Genomic DNA, 17,558 nt, shown 5'->3' on the forward strand with positions numbered 1-17,558 from the left:
GTCAGAGGGATGGATTTCCTCCAAAGCATACTGAGGATCAGAGCATTTGAGTTGAGTGGCTGGCTGGCTTGGAGTCAGAATGGTCCTTGCTCCTTGGAAGTGGGTGCTGATGCTCATGCTCAGCGGGACATAGCAGTGCACACCCACCTGCTTGCATTTAACAGCCCGATTCTGTTCGTGTTTGAAGTTCTGTTGAGCTCAGTGGGGCTTCCCCACAAGCTAAGTGAGGGAACACAGGTTTAAGGGGCTTGGTTATTGAGTAAAGGCGCATAAGATCATGCCGTCCTAATAATGTCTGTTGGAAACAGTGGGAGCTACCTAAAAGCACACAGTAATTAATGGGATTATATGGACGCCTATCTGAGAGCCCAATAAATAGCACTGGGGTGCAAGTTGCACAGTACAGTATTGCTATTCAATTCTGGGAGAAGGTCCTGCACATATATATATATGATCCAAGTAAAAAGATTCAAAAACTCATTTTCCATGTGCTAATCTAAAGGAGAGTCTAGCTAAGGAGCTTATTAGGCTGGAGTATGTACTACTGCTAGAAAATGGGCCTCTTTCCAAGTTTTCTCTATTCCGCTGGAGACATGACTTCTAGCTGTACTTGGGAGAGGAAGGAAGGTTCTGAATTATTAGCCAGTGCCAACTTCCATAAATAAACATTTAATTCATTATGCAGTATGAAACATTGAGATATCCTTTGGCATCAAGGCTAAGCTGGAGCAGAGAAAGGTGAAATAGGAGAGGAAACCAGTTAATGTTAGGCAAAAAAAATAATGTCCAAGCTCACAGAAAGTGCCAACATCTGTTTTTAAAAATCTGACATCATGGTCTGAGCGCATCAAAGCACAGTGTATAATACATACACATAAGGTACTGAGGATTAAGTCCCACTGAATTCAATACAGTACTTCAATTTTTTTCCAGCCTTCTGTACTTTCTTCAGTGGCATAAGAACAGCAGTAGGGATGAAGATCTGTAGCTTTAGGGCTGCAATCCACTGTAGCAGACCATAAAGGTAGTCTAGGAGGATGAACACAGTATTTATATTCACTACAAAGTACCTCCTTAATGGTATAGTTCTCATACTCTCTGTAGCTGTTTAAGCTATTGCTAAATCCCTTTACTACCTTTTGAGCTAAAAACCATTACAGTATTTTTAAATTTAAAAAGGAGTTTCTTACAGGCAGCCTAAATCTAATTAGGCCTTAGGATGCACGCCAGCACAAAGTAAAGCAGCTTCCTAGTGTCTAAGTTCTGGTGTAGATTACATTAAGACATTGGACCACTTAGCTTGCTGCATTCTACATAGCAAATCATCAGTTAAATTTGAATAATTAAATTTCCCATGTGAGATAACTGCTAAACTTTGTCACAATCCTATGCATGTTTACTCAGAAAGTGCATGTTTAGGATTGCAGTCTTAATTTATCTGAAATTAATTTTAAACATGATTGGCTTTAGTCCTCTAACACTGAATATATCACTGTGTACACATTTTGCAGACCATGATTGAACCAAAATGGGCTTTTTGTTAGATCTTCTGAGATTGGCAACACATCTATATTTTAACCAGTTCCTGCAGCTGTGCCTTTAACAGCAGCTTGATCTACAATTAAGCAGGAAACAATGTTAAAAAAATTCACTTCCTAATATTTGCAGATCAACAATCTGCAGTTATGAGAAAGCTAAGCTTTCCCCCCTCCTTTATCTGTTTGCAGCATATTTATGGTCGCCCCCCCCCCCCATGTGGTAAATTGCATAAAGAATTCTGCTCTGTTGGTTTCGTTTTTATAGGCTTTCTTAGTCTATATAAATCAAGTTATTTCGTTACTGCATAACAAAAAAAAATCACAGCCTATTGCTCTCTAAATATGTAATTCTTGGCTAAGTTGCTGGAAGTAATGATTTTATCAGCAGGAGCAGCTATAACTGTTTAGAAGATGGGAGGGGGAACTGTAAGTGTTGTGTGAAAGAAGAAATGAGTATTGATTCCTCTCATCTAGAAAAAGCTGATGGTAAGTGAACTAGGCCAATATATCAGAATTTAATGCTTTCAGGTTTATGCTAGAGTGTGATCCTTTGATATTATAATACAAATTCAGTTGGGAAAACTTGGGAGAAAAGATGAGGCGACTGTTTGAGAGAAAAAATGTAAAAGTTATTAGAACCTGAGTGGGGAAGGTGGAAATAAACTGAAGTACATTACAATGGCAACTTACATGCATTTAACTTGTGCACATTCAGATTTACGCAGATGGCAAAAAATAAGGTGGACAGGTGTCCGAGGGGGAGGGAACTTTAGCAATCCCACCCACCATTGCACCCAATATGCTTTGATTATATGCAATTTTGGCTTTGGTACAAACCCCAAAGTGTAACCCCCACTTAAGTTGTGGCCTCCTGTAGGTTAATCTGGGTATCACCCATTTTACTACCTAGCATGGGCATAGCTGGGGGCGGATGTTTGCCCCATGTTTTTAAGGGGTGTTGTATGTAAAAAAAGCTACTCTGCTGATCCGTGGGGGTGACCTTGGAGCAGGCATAGGCAAACTCGGCCCTCCAGATGTTTTGAGACTACAATTCCCATCACCCCTGACCACTGGTCCTGTTAGCTAGGGATGATGGGAGTTGTAGTCCCAAAACATCTGGAGGGCCAAGTTTGCCTATGCCTGCCTTGGAGGAACTCTGTTTAACTTTCTGTAGAGAAGAGTAATAAAAAGATGTACATTTCATTATCTTGCCTATCATGCTGCAGAACACTTTAAAAAGTCGCTACTTAGAGGAATCAACGAAGTTTGCAACATTTCTTTCATCAGTGAGTGGTATGAAGTTATTGGATGGGGAAAGCGCCCAGAAGGCAATTCACAATATATTGGCGTTTCATCCTGAAAAAGATCTCTCAACAACTTTGTTAAATGGGGTCGCCTGAGAGTGATTTAAAGCTTAAGCTGAACGGAAATCTGATCGCAGTTCTTTAGACGGTGCCACCCTGTCTCTTTGAAAGGGGCTGTGGGAAAGCCTTAAGAAGAGGAAGGACCCGTGGTGTTGTTTTCAAGAAGAGATATCGCATGAAAGCGCGGCGGCGCCCAACCACTTTCCCATCGGTGAGAAACGAGGCAAGCGAAGCGGTGGAAAACCTGCACGCCTCAACGAGCCGCCGCGACTTTCGCAGGCTGATGACGTAACGGGTCGGCGTCGTCGGCCGATTGCGTCCGTCTCGCGCGCCGGGGCGCTTCTGGATGTCGCGAGAGTTGCCGGTAACGTCGGTTTACGGGGCCGGCCGCAGCGGGGATGGCTGAGGAGCTGCCTGGAGCCGGCGAGCGAGGCTCCACGGCCTGGCTGTCGCCGAGGAAATGGCGCCCCGAGACCGGCCAGTAACCGCGTCCACTTTGCCATGCGTAAACGCGGGGCCCGGAAACGTCTCAAGGCTCGGGCCGGCGACGTCTGCTTGGAGCGCGGTGAGTCGCTGAGGCCCAGTGCTAGTGACCGGGCCGGGGGGGGGGGAGGTGGAGTCGGCCATTATTGTTCCGGATCCTTAAACTCTCGTTTTCTGCCTGTAGTGACCGTAGCCGATTATGCGAATTCGGACCCCTCCGTGGTGAAATCCGGCCGCGTGAAAAAGGCTGTGGCCAACGCGCTGCAGCAGGAAGGTGAGTTCGGGCTTGAATGGCCCACGGAGAGTTTTTTCCCCGACCTGGAGAGTCGTTACAGAGGCTACTTAGAGCATGTTGGCATTAAAAAATTAGCAATCTGTATTTTAGTGTCCAACGCTTTCGGGTGCCCTCTTGCCTTCCTCTACCCCCCCACAAATCTCGTAAACACTGCAGGATTTAATTAGGTCCCAAGGTATGGTTTAATCATAGCACCTGGGACCACCACATTGCCCACCAGGACAAGACCTTAAGCAACTATATTAATTGTTTTCATCACTGTAGACTTGTCAGAGTAGGAGGCTCCATGTATCCTTGATGCATGTATATGTGGGCCTTTAGAACAGAAGAGTGAGCACGTCCCTGTAATCTTTTCATTCTGAAGAAATGGTACGCTCGCTATCAGAAACTTAGAAAACGCTGTTATAGGCTAACAAACTATTAGAGCCCTGTAGTCAAATAACCAGATGGTTAGTATAAATCAATAAATAAAAGTCAGCTACTTGCTTTTATCATATCTGCTTTTTGGCCCCATTACTGATCTAAATGCACAAACATCTGAAGATGCAAATGACAGAATTTCTATGTGCAGTCTAGATTGAGTAGTCCTATCCCCTCTCATGTCCCAAGTTCACAGTCCTCCAAATCTCCCTTCCACATTTTACATCTTATGATTTATCTGGAAAATGCTTGATTTGGTTGTGTACTTTCTGCTGTTCAATTATTGTTTATGACTACCTTAATTATGTTTGTAATTATGGATTTTCTTGTTGTAATCTGCCTTGAGCATGGTTTTAACTATGGGAAGGCGGAGTACAAATAAAAACATGTATGTGTGTACACAGCTTCTCCTCTAGGTGTAGGACAAACATATAACATTGTACCAGTCCCATTTTCTTTTTGGCTTTTCTTATTTCTTCCTCCCCAACTCCATTTTTCAATCATCCATTGACTCAAGTTTCCTGCTTTTCAGACCACTACTCTCTTGCTTGCTTTCTGTAACCAGAATGTGTTATGAGCTAGCCTTCCTAAAACTCCTCTGTATACTAAGCAAACTTTTCTTTGATTCTTCTTGTATCAGTTTCCCTGTCACCTCTGAACTTTTCCCAAGCCCCATTCTCTCTTACCATATGTTCAGATTTCTCTTACTTAGTCTGTTGCTTGCTGTTCACCCTTCCTTCAGACCCGCTGCCTCTGGACTCCCTGTCTTGGCTTGCCTAATTCCCATTATAGCTTCCCTGCTCTTGACCTTCTCCTGTGTAAAGTTTTAATCAGAGCCAAACCGGTAACTTCCATTCCTTAGGGAATCTGGCCTGTAAACTAACTAGTTTACTCTGAAGCTGAACATTTTGTGCTACCACACTACTTCCAGCAATTGGAAATTTCACCACCAGTGCAGATAGCAAATCACGCTTGGTAAAATAGGCTCCATGTTGTTTTTGAAACTACCAGTTGGCTATTTATTTCTCCTCTAACAGTTGGATTACTAGGATAACATTCAGCATAGGCATTTGCCAGCTCTTGTATCTTAATATGTTTTTTCTTTGTGGTTTTAGCAAAATCACTTTGTGGTTTGGAAGCCTCTTATGTGCCTACTGATGAAGTGTTATCAGTGGCAGAATCTTGTGATAGTTGTGATGAAATGGATTCTAAGGATATCACCAATGATTCAATATTGTCTGGAAAAAAGAAAAGCAAGAGACATAAAGGTAAGAGCTGAGTTGATTTAATCAGTCATTCCCATTTGTCAAATTAATTACTTTGTGTGAGAGAGAGCTATATAGTTTCTCAAGTTTCTATCCTTATTTGGCGTGCAAGCTTCCTTTTTACTACCTCTGTAGCTGGTAAAAACCCTAGCCAAAAGCCATTGTAGACATGCTCCAGCCATGAAGCTTACTGGTTGAACTTGAGTCAGTTAATTGGCTACCTGAAATACAATCTTAGAAGATGAAGTTGTTTGAATGGGCAACTCTTTATATTGCAGCTGGCTATGCTGATAACTTCCTAGCACTTGCTGGGGAGCAAAGACTAACTGCCAGGTTCTTGATTGTAACATACTTGATACTGTACATTGCCTTGAGACATGCGTGGAAGACGATTTTTAAAAATTGAGTGTTTTAAAGAAATTCCCCATACATGTAATCAATCAAAACATTTATACCCTGTCCTGGTGCAAAAACACCACTTGGGATGGCTTACAAAGTTTAAAACATCAGTAGTATAAAAATGATATTAAACAGTCAACCAAGGAGGTTGGAACAACAATTAAAATCAAGCATAAAAACATTTATTAACCACATATGACAAAAGCCTGCCAGAATAAAGTAGCCATTAATAATCAACCAAGAAAAGGGGCAATGGAGAGGGCCAACTTTACATCATGATGCAAGGTGTTGTAAATCTCACTTTGGAGCCTAGTTCTAGCAAAGCAATGTCCATTTCTTGCTAGCCTTGAAGACTTGATAGGATGAGTGTCAGTAACGGGTTTTTTCCCTTTCCTTCAGATGATTCTGATGAGGCGATAGGCAAAGACTATCCCATTGATATTTGGTTGGTGCTGGCTTCCTACATACGTCCAGAAGATACTGTGAATTTTTCTCTTATCTGTAGAAAAGCCTGGATTGTCACTTGTACTGCTGCCTTTTGGACCAGACTTTATAGAAGGTATGACAATTTATAACTGTTTTTTTGTCAGTAGTAATTCATCATACAGGAAGAATGGAGAATTGAACTGTAGGCTAGTTTTGATGCAGGATGTGGTCTGCAGTCCTCCCATGTGCATAGCATATAACCGGCACACTGCATGGAGGTCAAATTAATGGAATTCTTTTCTTGTGCAGCAGTAGGGAGATATTATATGGCTCACTGGATTTTGACACAAAGCTTTGCATTGGCTTTATGAACGATGGACAAGAGAGCACACCAGTGTCTGCATCACAGGAAAGAGGCATAATTGGCTATATCTCTATGTTGACCAGCTCAGTGTTTTGTGTAGTACTCGTTTTTTCAGCTTCTGCTAAAGTAACTGTAACTGTAAATATACTAATTGCTGTTAATGTGACTACACTTGTATTACTGTGTGAGGGAGGATATTATAATATAGGTGAGCAACACTTAGGCAGTCTTTATCTCTTCCGCTGTATTAGCTATTGTACTGTACTTTTGCTTTTACTTCAGCCTGTTCTTCTCTCAGAGGTGGAGAGAGAGGACACCTGAATCCCTTTGTCTGTACGTAGTGTATAAATAAATACGTAGATTAGCTCTACAGTGTCTCACGCTTCTTGCTGTGTTAAGCTAGAAGATTAGTGTGCATATATCATTTGATATATGTCGCTGAAGTGTACTGGAGAAGAAGAGAAATGCCTATTCCAGAGCTGCGCATACCAGAAGACGCTTGAGTTCGGGGCTGCAGGGGCACCCCCAGGCTGTTTTCCAACAATCTGGTTATCAGATGTATATGATAAGTGGATGAATGAGAATGGGAAAAGGCATAATGACCTGGTACATTCAGCTAGTATTCCTTTTCAGTTTTTTTCTACATTAATCTTACTAACAAGATTTTTCATGTAGGTATGATCAGCATTTTTAGAATGCTGAACTATCTGGTTCTCCACTGTAAACCTGGACTTTGATTATGCATAGGTTGACGAATAGTACAGGAGAAAAATCCATGGTGGCGAACATTTAAAATAAATGTGATGGGGGGTGTTATAGGGTGGTATATGACTTTCATACTTGGAGCAGACCAAATAAAATGGTGAACTTTACTAACTTTAGTCCATTGTTTTTAGTGAGTCAAATCTTAGTTTGACTTTGTCAGATACCTGCCATTTTTAGTATTTTTCTGGGTTTACCTAAAAGGGCAGGGATGCTGAGGCTTCCCTCACCAACTAAGATAAATGAGTGGGCTGCATGCGCTCTTCACATTAGTTTTAGTGAGGGTCATTGCTCTTCCACTTTTTTTATTAGGAGATGTTAAGATGCCTTGTGGAGTTCTCATTCTAATTCCAGTGTTGGCTTAGTGCTCCAATCCATAGATCTCTGACACACAACCAGGCTACATGAACATAACTTCAAATGAATCTATGCTTCACATTATGTGGAACAGATAGTTGATACTGGATTTGGAGAGGGTGTGGCCAAAAACAGAATCCATCTCAAAAGGGGGAGCAAACTCTGTCTGAGAAACACTGGTTTAAGTAGTCTTTGCATGAAATTTAGTATTTGTCTTACATGAATTTTTGTTTGCATTTTAGGCACTACAACAGAAATGCATCCCTTCCGGTCCGTTTACAGCCAGAGTCAGTGGAAAAGTTGTACTGCCTTCGTGCGTGTGTAATTCGGTCTTTGTACCACATGTACAGACCTTTTGTTTCTCAGGTAGCCAGGAATCCAGCTATCCCAGAAACTACACCAAGCACTCTCAAAAATTCAAAAGTAAGTTTGAAGAAATGTGCTCTTATCCAAGTGGCGTGGTGTTGTATTTCTGTTGAAGCAATGAAATGCATGTGTTTGAGCCCACTTCTCAACTCACATTTTTGGACAGGATTTGTTTTTGTCAGCAGCACATTTGTGCATATTTACTTACTGTTTATTAAAGCCTTGGCTCTGGATTTCTGCGGGCATCTTATTCTATGAGTGCCTGATCTTTGACCTGCCAAAGCAGAAATTAAGATGTTTACTCTTAAAATACAAGATTAACATTTTTCTTGTCCATTGGCAATGTGTATGCACAACTAATATCTGTTTCAAAGCAGCTTGTACTCCCTTGTCAGATTTTTCTTTCCTAGGAGGTTGTGAGCTAGCCAGCTCCCAATCTAATGGAAAAGAAGGATTGACATCTTTGATTCTTCATGTTCACATCACAACGGCTTTGGTGTCCACAGCTAATAGTGCAGTCATACTAACAATCTACATCCCATGTATTTGTAAATTAACTTTATAAAAGGAAATTAAATGTCAAAAATCTGTGTTGCAGTAACAGTTATGGTTTTGCTTAAATTCTGCAAGCGTAGGCATTTGCCATCAATCTTACTTCATTGCACCTTTGCATTATTGAAATGCAAGTTACGCATTTGTGTATATAGCAGTGTGTTTGCGCACTGTGCAGCCACAGAGCCTCTACACTTTGATTTGGGTATTCCTCATTTAGAGTCTCTCTCTCTCTCTTACGGGAGATGACTGCATTGAGCATGCAAGGCAGAGGAACTTGGACCCTTTGGTTACTGAATCCAGATCTTGTATTTAATTTCCCTTTCTCTTTCCCAGTGTAGCTTCTGTGGGACACTGGAGCCGTTGTGGTGTCAGCAGAAGTTTGCCCTTAAGGACATCCCCACTGTTTGGAGCAGCAGGCCACATGGTACACATCTGAAGGGTAGGGCAGCTGACATGTGGATGACGTCCTCAGCCCCTTAGGAGGTATTCATGTGTTAAACTACTTTCCTCCTTGTGACTCATACCCAAGGCTGCTCAGAGGAGTGGGATAATTAACAAGGGAGCATGCTTGTGACAAGCTATGAAGAGAGGCAAGTTTGCATGAAAGCTCCTTGCTGCATGCTTCTGAACTTAACTAAAATTTGGCTTGTGCATGTCTCCTTTATGAAAAATGAAGGTTTGATGCTTACAATAGATAGTTACTAGTGTAGGCTCTTATCTATACAATACCTAGGACTAAAGGGAAGAATCACCCTTGAATAGAAGAGTGTCTCCCTCTTATTGTCTGTAAGAAGAATGAATCAGCAATTGTTGCCTTTGGACTTGGGTCTTTTTCTCTCTTTTTTGGAGGGGATTGTTTAGTAATAATAAAAACTCAGCAGTTTACAAAAGATAAAACAGTAAAGTCAAGAAAAATACAACTCAACTTGAAAACATACACAAGTTAAAATACATAACATATTAAAATTACCTCAACTTTCTAAGCATCTGGATAGGCTTGTACAGTGGTACCCCGGTTTTCGAGGGTCTCGGAAGCCAAACATTTCGGTTTTTGAACACCGAAAACCCGGAAGTAATTGCTTCCATTTTCAAACATGCCTCGTAAGTCGAACGGCTTCCGCTGCATTGTTTTTTTCAAATTTCCCCATTGACTTTGCAGCTGCTCTTCGCGCCTTGGTTGTCAAACAGTCTTCCGGAGTGGATTACTTTCGACAACCAAGGTACCATTGTATAAACAGGAATGTTTTTAGCAGGCACCAGAAGAGTACAGTGAAGGTACATGCTTGATCTCAATGGGCAGGGAATTCCAAAGTGCAGGCTCTGCCACATTGAACAATCAAGTTCTTACAAATGCAGAACAGGTAATATGTGGCACCTGCAGAAGGGTCAATTCTGCCAATCAAAGCAGTCATGGATGCATGTAGGGTTAGGTGATCTTGTAGGTAAACTGGTCCAAAGTTGTTAAGGGCTTTATATACCAATAATAACACCTTGAACCTGGCCTGCTAGCAAATCTGCAATCTGTAGATCTCTGAGCGTTAACATGCTGACAAGTCTCTAGCCCTGTCAGCAATCATTCTGCACCAACTGCACCTTGATAACTGTAAGTGTAGGTGTAAATTGTCCCATGTGGTTATAAACTTATCTACAGAATATATGCCCCTAACCTGAATGCACAACTATGTGCCCTGAAGCTTCAACTAATAATATACCAGTAGTTCATCTTATTGTCACTTTTCTGCTCTTGGTTTCTTTATTTTCAGGTGTTTCAATGTGAGTGCTATGTGCAAATAGCTATGTTGCATGACTGGTTTGTGTCATGTTTGACACAGATTTCACATGTAATGTTTGGGGCAGAAGCATGTTTTAAGCTTTTAGCAAGTGCTATGCTGCCTCATAGCACTGTAAAAAAATAACAATTTGATTCATGGACAATGCAAAGTATATTAATTTGACTATGTACAAACTGCTTTAAAGCTATAGTGTTGTTGTTGTTGTTTTAAAAAGAAACCTTTCTCTTTTCTGCATCAGTGTCTGCTTTTCTGGTCTAAAAAAGTTGGTCGACAGCCTTCGCTGTGGGAATTCAGCTTCAAATTCCAAAGGCAGGTATGAAAGCTAAACAACTTAGCAATTTCATGGATGTTATTTATATACCACAATATAGTAAAATAATAAACATAATATTAAGCCACAATTAAAAACAGACATAAAAAGCAGCAATTGAAAATATTTCAGGAGTAGTCTGCAGTTATGAAAGTTTATAGATATGGAATCAATTTCTAGCAAACTAATGGGCATATTTCTTTCAAGAATAAGTCTTTCAAGAATAAGTGTTTGAAACATCTTCAACCACCCATCCGGTACAAAGATGTCCACATGAACCCTGACCAAGACTGCTGTCTGCTGCAGATCACTGCTCTTGATTTCATATATATTCCTATAGTCATGGGCATGACAGTTACATTGGTAAGTGTTAGAACTTCTGTACTTTTCAACCATAGCTTCCAAAATATGTCCTGTGCAATCTTTCTACCAGTATTGCTAGAAAAAAAATTATATTGTGAGGAAGTATTTCCTCAAATGATAAAGCTTATTCTTAAAATTTGCACATTCAAATCCTATAGTAAATAGCGTTCATATTTGACAGGTCCAGATCTTAATGTTTCTGATTTATCTTATTTGCAGTTCACGATAAATGTGAGCACCGACATGAGGCATCACAGAGTGAAAATGGTGTTCCACGATTCTCCAGTTTGGAGTGGCAAGAAACACAGATTTGACCATGGAGTGCAAGTTGTAATGGACCCTGTGCACAGTGTGCGCCTTTTTGATTGGTGGCACCCACAGTTCCCTTCTTCATACACCTGAAAACTCTCAAGTAGTTTGTCATATGAACTGGAAAACAATTCAAGAATCCTGGTTATATTTGTAGACTATATACTATATACCATCTCCATAAATGACTAAACTTGATAAGTCAAGTCTCTGTATTTGGTCAGCAATGGGAGGAATATTTTATGATAAGGTTGCAGAAGCACTTATGGAAGGCATTTTATGATTGGGGGGGGGACGGAGCTTCAGCTAAAACTTGTCTGGTGCCAATGAAAATTATCACCACCTTTATGAGAAAAGCCTATTGTTTCTATATACAATGACAGTTCAGGTACTAGTGGTATATCCAAGTTAAAGTGATAGTTTCTGGTGATCTCTTTACAGCATACTTGGACTGGTGTGCTCAGTAAGGAAACTACAAGGACTGCAGGGTTATATATCCTCACCAGTCTTGATTACTCCTAGCAGGACTTACTCTATGCCTTGGACATAGATAGTTCACAGACTATCTTTGTAGAACAAACGTGAAGTAGAACTGAGAGCTGACTTGCTTAAATGTGTGTCTTCAGAAGATACTGGCTGTAGTAGAAAGTTCTCTTTAGCTCGGTCTGCTTGCACATGCTATATAACTACTTCCCTGTGTACTGTACTTCAGGGAACTGTATAATTATCTTAGTCTCAATTTTGCAGTAATTGGAGGAATGCTTACTACCTTGCTAGCTTATTAGGATTTCTTGGAGTAATTGGTCTATAACAAAGTCACTTCTGGCTTGGAAAGTATACTAGCAAGCTCCGGGGACAGCGGGGAGGCGCAGCGTGTCTTCCCGCTGTCCCCGGACCTGGTCTGCAGGCGGGCGGCGGGGAGAAGAGCGCTTCTCCCCGCTGCCTGCCCCGCAAGCTCCGGGGACAGCTGGGAGGCCAGTGCGTCTTCCCGCTGTCCCCGGACCTGGTCTGCAGGCGGGCGGCGGGGAGAAGAGCGCTTCTCCCCGCTGCCAGCCCCACAAGCGCCTGGGGGGGGGGTAAAATTTTTTTTCTTTATTTCCCCCCCAAAAAACTTGGTGCGTCCTATGGGCCGGTGCATCTTATAGGGCGAAAAATACGGTACATGGTCACCAAAGTGTAGCGTTAGGGTACACAGTTGGGCAAAACAAATTTTAACATAATGTCATTGGGTTGTATTCACAGAATATTTCCCCCTTCTCCCCCCGTGCACCAATTAAATATGTTCTGTGGCTTTCCGCAACACTTTGGAGTATATTTTGGTTAGCGGGGGGGAGGGAAAGTCCTGTTACCCATGTGGAACTTGGGCTTGCACAGTTATTTAATTTAATACCACCCATTAATTGTAGAAATTATTAAACCTCTACAAGTGTTGCCTCTTCCTCTTGAGCTATTCAACAGCGCAGGCCCATGAAGAGCCCATTGACAAGATGTGAGGAAGTAAGATAAGACAATATGTCGGAAATCTGCAGCCTTTCATGTGGCAAATAGTGTCTTCTCCCTGTCTATTTAGCTCCTTTGCTAAATGCTACTTGAGGGAGACCCTGCCTTTTCATATTCATGGTCATTACACTACACCTGACCCTCACTTCCTACCCATTTAGGTGTCAAACAGATGACACATAGGAAGGAAAGGGGTGTGTGGCTTGCATTAGCAAGAATTGAAGTTGGGCATTCAAATGAGATGGCTGTTGTCTGGAAGTACTATCTAAGGCTTGGACAATGCAGTAGTTACTTTGCTAACAAACTGAAGGGGGGTTCTATTTGAATAGGAAACGGCTAAGAGCAGCAGATGTATGCAAGTGAAGGAACCAATGGGAAAATCACAGGCTAAGGAAAAGAAAGTGGTGTGGGAGCTAGCTTTAAAGGGAACCTGAATTTGCACTATCCCTCCCACTTGGGTGCAGCTCTTTTCTCCTTATATACACACACACAGCACACTTGGTGGGCATTTTATGTATTTATTCAAAGCATTTATAGCCCAAATGCTATTTTGTAGAAAAACTGCCAGAGTGGCTTACAAGTAAACAGAAATAACATCTATATATAATCCTACTTTGAATACTGTTAAAACTCTATTATTATAAAGATCAAATTCAAGCTACACATAACATGGTTTGAGGTGAAACTGGTGACTTGTTCAAGAGATTATTGCACTTGCTGCTTCTCTTCACTGTGGTTTTGACTTCTACAACTCTTGCATTTATTAGGTCTTGTATGAGTTTTTGCAACGGCACGGTTTCCTCACATTTCCTTTTCTTGTATTTGATACACCTGTTTCAGTTCTCCTGCGACCTTTATCTGATTATCACCTTAATAGTGGGAGGCTTTCTGCTTGGTGTGTAGTTCTTCTATATTGGGAAGATCGGTGTGTTTGGCTTTCCAAACAGAAGAACATTTCAGGTGTTGGTGTCAAGTGGCATTTGGCATTTTCTGAGTTAAAATTTTCCTTCCTCGTGAGCCTTAAAACTGAAATACAAAAAGCAAATTCTGGTCATATGAAAGGCAATCAAAGTTGCAATAGCAAGAAACATGTTAAAGAGTAAAATCGGAGACAAGTGGGGCAAATTTAAAACAAAATAAGGCTAAAATTCAATCATGAACCTAGAGCATCCATCCTTTTTTTGCCTGCACTAGAGAATTTACGCATATATCCATTACCTTATTCTACCACTTTAGTTGATCATGTTTAATTTTGTGCTCATAATCTTGTCTCTGTGCATATCCTCTCCTTTCATAACTAACCTGATAATAATTAACCTGAGATTTGTAGGTGCTAAATTAAATTTAGTTACTGATTATTTAAACAGATAGCAATTAGGAAGATAAACACAAGACAGTCCTGCCATAAGGAAATACTGGACTGTCTTTTAACACTAGCAGACAAGACATTTGCTAGAGAACTGGATTTCAGAATGCCGTCGGAACACTGGATGGTAACACTAAATAAAGTGTTCTATCCGCTTCTAGCAATAATCGGGATCCCATGTAAGTATGCTGGACGTAAGCAGAAATTAGAAATGTCTTCCAGAATTGGGCTGTCTTCCTGAGCAAGGGATACAACCACAGAAGCAACGAAGATTTAATGTCTGGTAGAGCAACAGTCAACGATGTAGGGATGGAATGAGGAGAGAGAAATGTAGGGCTGGAATGAGAGAGAAAAACAGTCCCTAAAGCTGGGTGGTGTTTTAGAAGCTGCTCTCCCTCCTGTGTCCTTGGATTTCTGACAGCCTGTATAATGTCTGTAAGTGATGCTCATGCAGTTCTTCCATGTTCTGACAGCCATTAGAGATGTTTACAAGTCAGTATTCCAACTGAGCCTGTTTTGAGCTTATTTCTTGGTGATCTTCAGCTGGCATATCATGACCTGCTACTGTCTTGAAATTTACTTCAAATGTGTTTACACTGATAGCATTGGAACCATTTAAAAATAATATGAGAGAAACAGTCGTAGATGTTGTAGGATGCTGAATGATAATCTAAATAACTCTTCTTCCCAATTTGTAGGGGATAGAACAGGGTAGAATTTAGCTCCTGAAGGACCACCAATGGCGTGAGAAAATTCTGTTGACTTACTCCAGAGTTGTAGTGTCAGAACATAAAAAGTGCCTTTCTGCCAATGTATTCACACAAGGTGGTTTGTTATCTTTATTTTAGATACCTTGTGTGAGTACATTGGCAGAAAGGCACTTTTATATTCTGACTCTACAACTGTGGAGTAAGTCAACAGAATTTTATATTCCGACTCTACAATTGTGGAGAACTTGTTGAAAAGCTTACCCGGTTGGATGCCAAATGCTGGATACAACCCCTCAGCATAGTGCCATGAAAGAGGAAGCTCTATTAGCTTTATTTTCTCTTGGAACCTGATCCTTGGTTGCCAGCTGAGCAATAGTTTATCCAACATGTACAATGGACTTATCTGCAGTAATAACTGCAATGGGGAAGCCAATTGAGTGAGCTGATGTGACAGTGTTTCCAAATATTTGAATTGCTCAGGGAGAAGGAAACAGCAACGGAATGTTTGTAGCCCAACATCTATGAGAGAGGAGAATGTCGTATATTTGGGATCCATTTTTCATACAGATTTTGGGGAGGTATCTGGAGAGCAAATGGGCTGCTAAACTGAGAAGAGGTCCCTCAGTTGAGGTGACAGGGTAGCTGAAGGAATAAACAGAACAAGCAGATATAAGGGTTAGCGGAGGAAACAGGTCTAGGGAATGGCATAGTGGAGGGGGAAACAAGAAGACAAAAGTGTTGTGAAAATACAGGGCCAAGGCACAAAGGGGGTGGGGTCAGGGCTACACCAATGTGTATTAGGCATACGGTTTATTGATTACAGGCTTCCAGTTACAGAATTTGGTCCTGGTTCTTGGGTTACATGGTTCTTGTTTTGCATTGCAGCAAATATTATGACATTGTTCATCTTGTGGCGAAAGAACTGTCATATTGCCCCTTCCAGTCGGTACCACCTCATGGCCATGTCCTTCTCAGACACAGTGGTCCTTGTTCTTTTCGTCCTCCTTGAGATGGTCACAGAATATTTCAGTGAAAGACCATTCTGGTACAATGACCCCTGGTGTACCCTGCGGGATGTTTTCTGTTATGGTGCTGTCAACACTTCTGTCTGGCTGGTGGTCTCCTTCACCATTGAGCGCTTTATCACTATCAACACCTTCAGGCTAAAGATGAGAATCTGTTCTGCCAGGAACACACTGTATGCTATTGGTGTGATCCATTTCTGCAGCTACATTGTGGCCATCCCCCATTACTGGTCAAACTATTCGGCGGTGGAGAATGCTACAGGACTTTCTATCTGCAAGTATAACCCTAAGCTCTCCAGAACATATGTTGAAGCGCTTGTGTGGTTTCAGACTTCTCTGCTCTATATTATCCCATACACCATCATCATCACCTTGAACAGCCTCATTCTAAGACAGATAATGCGCCATAACAAAGTGCACTGTCTCTCTCGAGAGATGTTGCATAGAACCCCACCTAAAACCCACTTAGGGAAACCAAAAAAGAAGTCCGTTATCCTCCTGGTGACCGTTTCAATGACATTTGCCTATCTCTGTACCACAAGGTTTGTTACCCAAATCATCATCAAGACCTGCTACTATGACATAGAAAGGAAAGATTACTCCAAGACCATAAACGTTGTGGCAGATATAGGGACCATGCTGGAAATGACCAACACTGCTGCCAATATGTATCTCTATGCCTGCACCCAATCTGCCTTCCGAAGGGAGCTTATCCGGTATCTGAAGATCATCGTGCATCCCTGGCAAGCAAAAAGAAAAACCCTACCTGTTGTTTTCCAGGCATAGAACAACATACCATCCAACAGAGATGTTCTGATACATCTATTTTGCAGCTGAGTCAGGCCACCTGAGCTCTGCCTTCAGTGCTCTTGCAAGTGGGAAGATGCAACTGGTTCCATGTCCCAATGGCTCACAGCTTCAGCCTACCTGGATGCCTGCTTTTCAGTGACAGCAGCAAAGGCACCCAAATGGATGAGTTTCTCCCATGATTCTGAAAGAATTTGCTGGACCATTACCAATCCACTGATACATATATTTTCACACTGCCTCCCATTATTTAAACAGCCTCTGCACGTACACACACAAACACCACAAGTACCAGCACCGTCTGCTTCATTTCATCACCAACCTCCTACTCTTTCAGGCAGAGAGAAGGGTCTTTATTTGTGAACCACCCTGAGATCTTTTGATGAATGGCGGTATATACGGTGAATGTAATAAATAATAACATCAACAACAACAGTACCATTGTTACAGTAAGTGCACTTTTAACATTTGCGGGGGGCGGGGAGTGCTGGTACTACATACCCTTGCGTACCCCCAGAAAAGAAGCACTGAATAATAATAACTATAACTGTGCATTCTGTGTAGCTGAAGCCCAGCCTAAAATAGCAGCAGCCCACTGCCTGAAGTAGCGGAAGCCGATAGTGCTGACTTTGCTTCTTGTAGAGAAATCTGTTTCTTCCTCCCACACACTACTAATAACCCTTACTTTTGCTCAATAATGTGTACCTTTCTGAGTATAGCAGAATTCTACTGCTTAGTTCTGCTTTGCCTTGGTGTCAAATTGTGTACGGTAAAACGCTTG

At 41.5% G+C, this 17,558-nt stretch overlaps 2 protein-coding genes across 2 annotated transcripts; both read left to right on the forward strand.

The window, feature by feature from the left end:
- Positions 1–3,247: 3,247 nt before the first annotated feature.
- Positions 3,248–11,570, forward strand: TMEM183A (transmembrane protein 183A). The gene is given in 9 exon segments (XM_083617553.1): positions 3,248–3,392; positions 3,395–3,467; positions 3,570–3,659; positions 5,216–5,368; positions 6,164–6,323; positions 7,916–8,096; positions 10,626–10,700; positions 10,905–11,060; positions 11,280–11,570. Coding segments are annotated over 9 exon segments (1,101 nt in total). The 5' UTR covers positions 3,248–3,362; the 3' UTR covers positions 11,463–11,570.
- Positions 11,571–14,245: 2,675 nt separating this feature from the next.
- LOC310765243 (putative G-protein coupled receptor 139) lies at positions 14,246–17,126 on the forward strand. The gene is made up of 2 exons (XM_083620019.1): positions 14,246–14,414; positions 15,831–17,126. The coding sequence occupies exons 1-2, from the start codon at positions 14,342–14,344 to the stop codon at positions 16,754–16,756; spliced, it is 999 nt and encodes a 332-aa protein (XP_083476145.1). The 5' UTR covers positions 14,246–14,341; the 3' UTR covers positions 16,757–17,126.
- Positions 17,127–17,558: the final 432 nt, after the last annotated feature.

This window comes from Podarcis filfolensis (assembly GCF_964270895.1).
Source record: "Podarcis filfolensis genome assembly, chromosome: 6".
Taxonomy (NCBI): domain Eukaryota; kingdom Metazoa; phylum Chordata; class Lepidosauria; order Squamata; family Lacertidae; genus Podarcis; species Podarcis filfolensis.

What these genes read in the sequence shown, in the direction of transcription:
- LOC310765243 (XM_083620019.1), top strand. Translation starts at nt 14,342, where the DNA reads ATGCCGTCGGAACACTGGATGGTAACACTAAATAAAGTGTTCTATCCG. An exon ending in AGCAATAATCGGGATCCCAT is followed by an intron (nt 14,415 to 15,830) that starts GTAAGTATGCTG and finishes TTTGCATTGCAG; the next exon opens with CAAATATTATGACATTGTTC.